We start from the raw sequence: 10,407 nt of genomic DNA, 5'->3' as shown, positions 1-10,407 counted from the left end.
TGCTGATCACACAGCATGGAGTATGTGAAAGAATGCTGTCGGGACATAGCGGGACACTGGGGGCCCAGTATTCCCATCTCAAGCTTCCTTACGTGCCCCCAGTACATTTTTTTAAATGACATCAGAGTAAGATACAAACAAAAGTGAAAATTTGATCACAAAGTGCGAGCAGAGACGATGCCAACAGACCCCAAGACGTGCATGTTTAAATAAACACACAACTGAGAGAATGATGAGAGAAAGAGTTTGAGTGCCGGAGCCAAGACTAGGACCTCTCCCACTATCAGCGTCGCTGTGAGAGCTCCATTGTTTTATCCATCTCAAACAGCCCTGACAAATTGTGCTGAATCCTCTGTCTAAACTGGAGGCATCTTCCAAAAACATGCTGGCAGGGAGCCAGAGCTGCATTTTCCCATCAGTGAAACGATCATCGGCCGGTGTCGCTCTGCAGCGCCCCTGCTGGTCGCTGCTGGTAATGCGAGAGGCGTCTTCAGCGCGCAGGTAAGATCTATAGTGACAGCTGATCTAAAGTCTCTGTAATAACATGAATTTTGAGTTGTAACACAAAGCTTTCACTGCAAAGAGCTTCAAAATAAAAGCACTTGAAAAAGTTCTCATTATGCATTATGTCATTTTTCTTCCTCTCGCTAACCCAACATTTCCTTCACATCTCCATCCTCCTTTTCTGTTCCCCTTCCTCTGCTGTGTTGCCCAGCTGACAGGTGGAGAGTGAGGCTGAGAAACACCAGTCTTTTCCTGGTATTCACTGTCTAGGCAATGATCATGAGCTCATTTTACACTTGGAGGCAAAAATATATAATACAGAGTATAAAAATACCATGCATGAGAAAGCGTCAAGGGGATTTTACTCAGAGAAAAATATCAGAGGAGATAACAATACATGCATGAATGATTTTTACACGAGATTGAAGCTGGAATATGAATTTAAAAGGGAAACATTTGAAGAGAGTTCATCCTGTGACTGATCGCTGCAGAGTGAATGACAGGTGAATGGTGCCACCATGTGTTTGTATGGAGTTACTGCTACACGGTTTAGAAGCTCAGAACTGTCCAGTTTTATTCAGCTTATTTATATTTGGCAACTGTTCTGATGATCGATGAATCCTCTGAGGCTTTTCTCTATTTCTGCTATTTTTGTCTAATACATTCTTTGGCTTAAAAAAATAAAAAAAATAGGTTATATGTTATCTACTATCCGTATGAGTTTATTATGAAATAGCAAAAGTATATAAAAAGGTAAAGGTACTAAATGTTATTAACACTTATATAAAGAGATTCAAATATACAGCTTTCAAACAAATCTATTATTGAATCTTGCAAAAAGGCAAATATAAATATAATAAATAGCAATATTAGAAACTCCCCTGATCACCGAAAGACACTAAAGCAGCAGTACTTGAATATGTACACATGTGTGTGTTCAGCTGAGCGCGTTTGCAACATAACAGTTCACTGCTATTGTTGCAGGGCTGCAGTCGTCCCTCAGAGCTTGTTTCTGGACAGTGAGCCGGTGGCAGTCGATGTGTCTGAACTCAGCTGCAAAAAGGCCAAACAGGCAGAAGAACAACATGACCAAGACCCATTCACACACAGCAGCGCCAGAGTGATTGCCTGTCCTGGCGAGAATGGCCACTGAAGGAGGGGGAAGCGGTCAAGGAGCACAAAAACGAAAGAAATGCACATCATAGCAAATCAAAAAGTAAATTAAAACGTAGAAGATATGTGTCAACTCAAAAACACAATGGACAATTATAAAGATCTGGTGAATTTACCTCACAACAAATGATTATACTCTAAAACTGTAAACACTACGGTGTCACTGATTCCCAACCAGAGGTGTACCCCACAACAGGTTGGCTATAAATGGTTCAAATGGTTGGCTCATGTTAAAAGCAATAGATACATTTTTAACTTGCTAAAATAATATATACAGTTGAAATAGTTAGCTAAAAAATCTGGATAAAGGGTTAAAATAATTTGCTAACAGTAGCAGTTTAAGTTTGAAACAGCCAATAATGAATTAGCTTAAAACAGCTAAAATGATGTATACAGTTGAAATAGTTTGCTAAATGCAGTTGTTAAATAGTTAGCTTGAAAACAGTAGCAGATAAAGGTTGAAATGGCTAAAAGAAATGGATTAGCTAATGTTACAAGTACAAATCTTAAAATATGCAGTTGAAACAGTTAGCTAAAAGTATAGTTAGCTTGAAAACAGTAGCAGATAAAGGTTGAAATGGCTAAAAGAAATGGATAAATGGTTGAAATAATGTTAAAAGTACCAATTTTAAAACAGTTATAAACAGTTGAAACAGTTAGCTAAAAGTATAGTTAGCTTGAAAACAGTAGCAGATAAAGGTTGAAATGGCTAAAAGAAATGGATAAATGGTTGAAATAATGTTAAAAGTACCAATTTTAAAACAGCTTAATAGATAAACAGTTGAAACCAGCTAAAGTAATGGATGAATAAATTAAAAAAAAGAACAGTAGGCTTTTGATAAATTGTTAAAAGCTAGCTAGCTATAGTAGCGGATAAAGGTTTAAATAAATGGCTTAATGTAATGGACAAATTGTGGAAACATAAGATAATTTGTGGTTTTAAATAACAACCAGGTTAAACAGTTCGAATGAAGCTGGAACATGATGTTGATGAAGATTTACTGACAGGGCCACAGGGGTATTATCACACAAACATGTGTCCAGAGAATGAATAGTCCATTCAACAACATTTCCCTGTTTGCTCACAAGAATCAGCTTAGCTTGGATTTGATATTTACCTCTTATAATGCAGACAGAAAGAAGGATACTAACGATGACCAGGATGGTAGCGAGGATGCAGCCGGTCGCCCTGACAGGCCCGACCCAGCACCGGTCCTGGGATGGCTGAGCCCTGTAGGTTAGAAACAGCTGTATCCAGAAGAAGGCCAGGCCGACAAAGAAAGCCAGGAAAGCTCCCAAAAGGTGAATTTCCATTAAAACTGATTGCTAAGTGGAGAAGGCAGGGGAGGTGGAGACGTTAATGAGCACAGAGTAATCATTGTGAGTTCAAATAAGAAATAAAATTAAAAAATAAAAAGATAAACAAATACTCTTTATTATTTTATTATTAATTTAGGTATTTTTGTACTGCGGTTACCTGGAAGTTGCCGATGACAGAGATCCCAACAGAGGCGATGAATCCCAAAACAATCCCGGCAGTGTTGGCGTTTCCATGGTTACCATAGTCCCTAACCTGCTGGAAACGGATCAGCACAATCCACAGGGCTGAGAGAGACGGACAGAGCGAAATGGCAAAGACGTTACATAGAATTATGGTTAAAGTAAAAGTTTAAGAAAGATACAATTTTAGATTCTATATGTTACGGTCTGCAAACACATTTATATATTATAATATATAAACAAGTTTTAACACAGTTTTCATACATGCAGGATGCAGATACAACTGGTGAAAAGGAGCCTTGTTGTAAAGTGTAAAACACATTCATCATTTATTAACGAGTTACAATAAGCTCCTTTTACCAGTAATAAACAGTAGTAAGTCATTAATAAGATTAATTAGTAGAAAGCATGAACTTGATCTTGCCAAACAGTGAGCTTGCATCAATGTGAGAAAACTGTTATAATGTGTTTATAATTGGTAATTTATGATTTATAAAGTGTTGTCAACGAAATTAATAACCTAATTATAAACCATTTAAAAATCCTTTATAAGGAAGTCTTGCTGTAAAGTGCTACCAAAATAAAATGTAGAAAACAGGCCAAGACTTCAACCAGCAGGTTGACCACTGCAGCCTTGAATAACAGCAGCTCTAAATTAAGTGTGAAGCAGGTTGATGCTGTACAGAGGAACGTAGGAACATCAGTGAGGACTGGTATAAATATATCATCGTGTCTTCACCTAAAACTGAGCAGATGTTGCAGATCTGGGAGAAGAGGCAGCTCTGAGGGTTGTATGTGCCGCACTCGCTAACAGGAGAGAGACAATTAATTTGTTAATTACTGAACTGGTTTGGCATTTTGCTGTATGTATTCATCATCACCATCATCATCATCATCATCATCATCATCTCAGGACAGAGAGGGTTTACACCAACCTGATGTAAGGGACTCCCTCTGTGAGGTTCACTGATCCGTTAGTTACAGCCACAACAAACCTGACGTGAAGAAACGACAGTGTCACGACTGAGAGCACAAACATCACACCCAACATGTATAAAGGTGAAACAACATTTTGTCAGCTTGTAATTTTACAACTCGCATGGAAACATTAAGACTTTGTATGATTAATTATTAGATTAGACTTTTAAGTAGAAGAAAGACTCATCAGGTTTTATAATAATAACAATATAAATGACGTGTTCGTACATCTGGACTGTGTTCTACCAATTACAACAGGACAGGACGAATGAGGAAACAGCAATGAAATTAGCAACAGATCACTCATTTAAAAATTATAATTTATTATATACTACTACTACAAACTTATTAATGTGGTATACATAATTATTGTTGGAGGGGAACATGACATTAAGCTTGGGGAGGATGTAAGGCTGTGAATGTCGTTTGTAGTTTTAAAATGATTAAAAACTCTTGAGGAGCAGAAATGTCGTTTTGTGGCTCAGTGTAAGATCCAGAGTGAAAACTGGCACCAGAGAAGCTGAACAAACGTACACGTCCTGAACACAAGAGTTTTCACTAAAGAACATTTCCCATGTTCAGTTTGAGATTCATAAAACATTAAATCTTGAAAAAAATAAAAATACAAACAGAAAGAAAACATTAAGACAGGAGGCGGCTGAATACTCACACAGTCCAAATGCCCCCGGTGCCAAAGACAGCCAGACAGACGGGGAGCAGAGCCCACAGCCACATGTTGCAGAACAGCTGCTGCTTGGTTCATATGAAGGGAAACATAAGAAATAAAATAAAATAAAAGCCACCTCTCCCTGAGAAAGCAAATAATAAGTGTTGTAAAAGTGTATTATTAATATTAAAACATAAACTATATTCAGTGTCCAGAGGAAGGACGAGTGTGACCTGAAACTCACTCTGTTGCTGGTCGAGACACAGACCTGAAACGTAACTCCCTCCTGTCAGAGACACAACCTGACGTGAGCTGGGACGCTGCTGCACTTTGTCCTGATGCTGCACACGCCCAGCGATAAAATCAGCTGTGTCAGAGGTTTAGCGACCTGTGATAAACACTCTCTTGTGCAAGTTCCTCAGTGGGTTCCCTCTCCTCTTCCTCTTTAACCACAATAAGAGCTTGAATGGTGCTTAAACTTTAATAACTGAAACTCCGCCCTTAATGTCTGTTAATGATTGCAAGAGTTAATCGTAAATGTGCAGTAATAAAGTGGTGGATTAATAATTCACCTGAGTATTTAATTAGCATTTTTATGTGATGCATGCTGTAAAAGCCCCATGACCTTCAATAAAGATGACAAGAACACTATTAACATAATTCATTACCACAATATATGAATCATCTTTTGTATTATTTCAATAAAATGAAAACCGTGATAAAGAGAAATTAATTCAACCATTGTTCTTTATTGAGGTACAATGCAGCGATCACCACGGCAACAACACCATGATGAAGACAGGTGCGTGTTAGAGCTCGAGCTCAATCTTCACATCCATCTTAGCCTTGTAGGGCTCCAGCAGGGGGCGCACCTCCTCAGACAGGAACCTGGACACCTACAGGTGAGAGGACGCAGCAGCAGCAGGAGGGAAAAGAAAAATATTAATTACACGTCATTCGTTTCTAAAAAGGTTTTAACAAACTGATGAGGGACTGTTGGCGTCGCACCTGCTGCGGAGCACGGCCTATAAAGGTCTTGGGGTCCAGCACGGCGTCCAGCTGCCCCAGGATGGGCGCGAAGTACGAGTCTCTCTGGACTCTGGCCAGAAGGTCGTTATCGCCGCCCTCCTGTTTGACCACGGCCGCCGCCTCCTGCGACAGAACACGGATCTTCTCGTGGCAGTCCTGCGGGACAGACGCAGCACACAGATGGGAGGATTACGCAGAACGTGGATGTGAACACACTGGCAGCTGATTTGTGATCTCTAGAGACGGTGAGGATCTAATCGTGACGGCGGTGTGTCATCATCAACAGTGTTGCCGCTCATTTCGAGCTCAAAAGCAGAAGGAGAGTCGGCTTTGTTGGTTTTTAATGAAAGTAATTGGTCAGAAAAAAACCGCTGACAGTGAATTATCTCTCTAGCAGAATAAATGAGTTGTTGCTTAACGCTCAGATCTTGATTTATTATTGTGTCAGTGGCGGCTCGCTCGCTGAGCGCCGTCTCTCTCGGTGTACTTCCTCCTCCCACCTGTCTGTTTCCTCCAGCCTTCACCATGGCCATGATGATGTTCTCTGTGGCCATGAAGGGAAGCTCATGGCGGATGTGTCTCTCGATGACTTTGGGGTAGACCACCAGCCCCTCTGTGATGTTCTGCAGCGTGCTGAGGATGATGTCCGCGGTGAGGAAGGACTCGGGCAGCGAGATCCTCCTGCAGAAAGTTCAGTGTGAAAAGGGAGAAGGAAACATCTGTATGAAACATCTGGCTTTCATTTGGATAAAACCTTAACTTTGAACAGGGTGCCTGCAGATGCTAACCTGTTAGCGCTGTCGTCCAGCGTCCTCTCCAGCCACTGCACCGAGGCCGTCTGCAGCGGGTCGGCCACCAGCGCCACCAGGTGTCGCGCCAAGCTGCAGCAGCGCTCCGCACGCATGGGGTTCCTCTTGTAGGGCATGGCACTAGAACCTGGAGGGACAAGAGAACGTCACGCTCACATCTTTTTTATTTATTTATTTTGCAAGCTGTGGTTCACATCAGCAGATGTTTCCTGTGAGCAGCAACTGACTGATGTCAGAACATAATTTCACTGCTATTGTATTTAAAGGTCCAGTTGTGAGTGAACGTACCGATCTGCTCTTTCTCAAAAGGCTCCTCAATCTCCTTCAGGTTGGCGAGCAGGCGGATGTCTGTACAGATCTGCAGCAGACAGACGCATCAGCAGTGAGCTTCAACAAGTTAAAGGGACAGTTCAGGTGTGAGGTGGTCGTATACAGTCGGTACATTACCTGCAGTAGATTCTGATCAACTGATCAACACCGTCTGCTGTGGGCGGGGCCACCAGAAACAATCCAACATCGGTTTAAATGAAGCTTCATGTAGATATATTTTCAGAGGTTTATGTAGAAACAGATTGTTTTGATTTTAAAAGTGTCTAAAACAGGTGGGTTCTGGTGGCCCCGCCCACAGAAACACGTCACTCTGCTGGTGTGACGGTGCTCCTGGTCTGATCTCCTCACTGGGAGCGAGCTGATCAGAATCTACTGCAGGTAATGAACCGACTGTATACGACTGACCTCACACAACCCCACGACAGAACACCTGAACTGTCCCTTTAACAGAACACCTGGACTGTCCCTTTAACAGAACACCTGAACTGTCCCTTTAACAGAACACCTGAACTGTCCCTTTAACAGATCAGAGCTGTACAGATGATCCAACTTCCACTAAAACATCACTAGGTGGAGACATTTGTCCACGTGTCTCCAGCTGCTGTGGCTCTTTACCTTGTGAACAGTCGCTCCCAAACTGGCCAGAGTGGACAAACAGTCTACGTCCACCTTACGGCTGTACGTCTGGCCGGTCACCAGGTAGGCTCTGAGTAAGACGGGAACAAAGTCTCAATAACCTGTTAACAGGACCCTCATTTACACTGAACACTGGAAACGGCGGGAGGCTTCTGACCTTTTGAAGCCGGCCATCTCCGTCACCATCCTGTCGAGCTCTTCCACCTGGTGGAGGAGAGCAAGAAACAAAATACTTGGTACAATTACATAGATATAAAAATCAATCAATTCTTAATTTCAATCAAACTGATTAGTGCAGATGATCCCATAGAACACACAACCCAAACTCAAAACTGTGATTTTGTCAAAGATAAACATGGTTATAACAGAGAGTGACGGGGCAGTTGCTGGGAAAATGCAATGCTGAGGTCAATGACCTCTAAAGGTCACCAGAGGTCAGATATAAATGGCCTCCACGACTGAAATAAAACGTTGGGGCGTGTAGATTATATTCTAGTCATAAACTGCTCATCGTCTCCACCAGATGATGATTTCCACCTTGTCATGGTCCCCCTGAAAGAGCTGCAGGAAGCTGGCCTGGGTCCCAGTCGTGCCCTTGACCCCCCTGAAACGTAGATCATCACGGGCTCTCTGCAGGTTCCTCATGTCCATGGCCAAGTCCTGCAGCCACAGACAGGCTCGCTTCCCAACCGTGGTCAACTGGGCGGGCCTAGAGAGAGAGAGAGAGAGAGAGAGAGAGAGTTAGATAAATCAGGCCTCAGAGATGGAGGCCAGAGCAGACTGATGAAGAGGATGCATGTGATGAGGGGACCGTCATGGAGGTGCAGCTGTGTTCAGACTCACTGGTAGTGTGTGAAGCCAAGCGTGGGGAGGTCAGCGTATTTCTCTGCAAAGTTCGCCAGTCTGTCGATGACTCTGGCCAACTGTGGAAACCGAAGCAAAGGCTGGAGTTACAGCACAACACACCGCCACGACTCACACGACTCACACGACTCACACGACCCTCACACGTGAAGCTCACGCCTGGTTCGTGTCGTTTTGTGACAAAACATTGCGAAAAGAAAAAATGAGGTGATTATTTCTACACTGTTGACTTGTTACTGAACAGCTGAGGCGCACAGACACACAGAGTTACTGTTCCCACTGATTTCACAGATGCACCGCTGGATGGGTGTGTGTGTGCGTGTTTCCCGGCAAAACAGCTGAGCCTCACCTTAGGCAAGAGAACGTCAAATCCATCACGCAACATTATCAGATCCTGAGGAGGAAAAACACCACGACTTTAGAGAACATGAAAACTTTTAACGACGAGCGTTTTGTTCTTGAGAAACTACACGAACAATCACTTTGTATCAGGAAGACTTGATCAATCGATTCAACCTGTAGCTGCGTTTTCAATCTTCATCACACTTACGGTGTTGTCTCCGACGTAGCAGGACGTGGCTCCGAGGTGGATGATGGGAGCGGCGGTGGGGCAGCAGTGTGCGAAGGTGTGGACGTGAGCCATGACATCGTGCCTGAGCTTACGCTCTTCTTCGGCCGCCATGGCGAAGTCGATGCTGTCTGCATGACTCTCCATCTCCAGGATCTGGGCGTCAGTGATGGGCAGACCCAAAGCCTGAGGAGGAGGAGGAGGAGGAGGAGGAGGAAGAGGAGGAGGAGGACATGGACACAGTGGGAAAGAGGAAGAATGTCCACAAGGGAATTTGTGAAGTTACAATTTAATTTCACATTTTGTAAAGTATAAAGTTCATAACACAGGAATCATTATGTCCAAGATAATCACACCTGCACCTGCTCAGATAATCCAACGTCATGTTCTCATTTCCAGTGAAGCTGCAACTTAATATTCTGATTATTTCCTCAATTAATCACTCGGTCTATAAAACATCACAATCTTCTGCAGCCCAAGTTCGATTGATCGATTGTTAAAAACATCAAATTTTCTATAATATTAAGACGATACTTAGACTTTTTACTTCAACGTACACAATTAAATCATGATGATTATCAAAATAGTTGCCGATTCGTTTCCTGTTGATCGACTGATGGATGTGGCTCTAATGTCCTGGTAAATAAAAACTAATAGAGGATATTTCTGCTCTTGTAATGTCAGCTGTTCTGTAACGATTCAGCTAAATTAAATGTTTTTGAAAGACTCCATGACTTCAATTAATTGTCTTAAAAAGAAATGATAATCAGATCAAACAGCCTGTTGATTTCTTTTTTCCGTCTTCTCAGCTGTCTCGACGGACATGTGCCGTCCTCGTGAGAAGACGCTCGGTGTCCTGATTAGATTTGGGTTTTCTCTATTGGGAGAGAGCAGTCATGTGGTGGGACGACCGAACACGACTTGATCGAGAAATCGGTCCCAATCCCTGAAAACAGCGCTCTCGCTGCACCCGAAAACCTGCGGTGTCAAAGGTCAAAAACACATGAAGGCCAATTCCGTGTAAATAACGGCTGCACACAACAAATCTCATCTCTCTCACGGGGAGAAAAATATAGTTTGTTTTTTAGGCCAAAACACGCAGAAGCGTCCCAGGGGCCGGTCTCCTGTTACCGCCACATTCTCCTGATGCTATTTTCACACACAAACCAGAGAGCGGCGGCCACAGGCCTGACGCACAGCTGGCCCCCGAACAACAAGCAGAAGAGACGGACTCTGATCGGCTCCGATTAGTGTGTGTGTGTGTGTGTGTGTGTTTAACATGTCATGTGAGGTGATGCATGTGAGAGAGAGTCTGTCAACAGTTAAAACACATACCACCCCCCCCCCCC

The 10,407-nt window shown here is 42.9% G+C and overlaps 2 protein-coding genes across 3 annotated transcripts in view; both read right to left on the bottom strand.

The window, feature by feature from the left end:
* Positions 1 to 1,432: 1,432 nt before the first annotated feature.
* On the bottom strand, positions 1,433 to 5,296 carry tmem150b (transmembrane protein 150B). 2 transcript variants are annotated; one of them, XM_023395797.2, is made up of 7 exons: positions 5,067 to 5,296; positions 4,826 to 4,905; positions 4,113 to 4,172; positions 3,917 to 3,984; positions 3,155 to 3,282; positions 2,826 to 3,003; positions 1,433 to 1,653 (listed from the first exon to the last, which is right to left on the bottom strand). In XM_023395797.2, exons 2-7 carry the CDS (start codon positions 4,888 to 4,890, stop codon positions 1,442 to 1,444), a joined length of 711 nt encoding a protein of 236 aa, XP_023251565.1. In that variant the 5' UTR covers positions 4,891 to 4,905; positions 5,067 to 5,296; the 3' UTR covers positions 1,433 to 1,441. The 2 variants fall into 2 exon arrangements, with proteins under 2 accessions (XP_023251565.1, XP_023251564.1); XM_023395796.2 differs by lacking the exon at positions 5,067 to 5,296 and having other exon boundaries at positions 4,826 to 5,045.
* A 255-nt stretch (positions 5,297 to 5,551) lies between these two features.
* adsl (adenylosuccinate lyase) overlaps positions 5,552 to 10,407 on the bottom strand; it is a 6,090-nt gene continuing 1,234 nt past the window's right edge. Inside the window, exons 2-12 of the mRNA XM_023395784.2 lie at positions 9,041 to 9,244; positions 8,840 to 8,884; positions 8,470 to 8,549; positions 8,164 to 8,335; positions 7,784 to 7,830; positions 7,606 to 7,696; positions 6,949 to 7,018; positions 6,640 to 6,787; positions 6,352 to 6,532; positions 5,831 to 6,007; positions 5,552 to 5,718 (exon numbers count right to left, since the gene is read on the bottom strand). Coding sequence (XP_023251552.1) covers positions 5,632 to 5,718; positions 5,831 to 6,007; positions 6,352 to 6,532; positions 6,640 to 6,787; positions 6,949 to 7,018; positions 7,606 to 7,696; positions 7,784 to 7,830; positions 8,164 to 8,335; positions 8,470 to 8,549; positions 8,840 to 8,884; positions 9,041 to 9,244 — 1,302 coding nt within the window. The 3' untranslated portion in view covers positions 5,552 to 5,631. The remainder of the gene's footprint in view (positions 5,719 to 5,830; positions 6,008 to 6,351; positions 6,533 to 6,639; positions 6,788 to 6,948; positions 7,019 to 7,605; positions 7,697 to 7,783; positions 7,831 to 8,163; positions 8,336 to 8,469; positions 8,550 to 8,839; positions 8,885 to 9,040; positions 9,245 to 10,407) is intronic.

This window comes from Seriola lalandi, unplaced genomic scaffold, assembly GCF_002814215.2.
Source record: "Seriola lalandi dorsalis isolate HSWRI2012SDOR001 ecotype SW California unplaced genomic scaffold, Sedor1 jcf7180002054969, whole genome shotgun sequence".
Taxonomy (NCBI): domain Eukaryota; kingdom Metazoa; phylum Chordata; class Actinopteri; order Carangiformes; family Carangidae; genus Seriola; species Seriola lalandi.
Note: the sequence above shows the minus strand (reverse complement) of the source record. Positions and strands in the feature narration are given on the sequence as shown.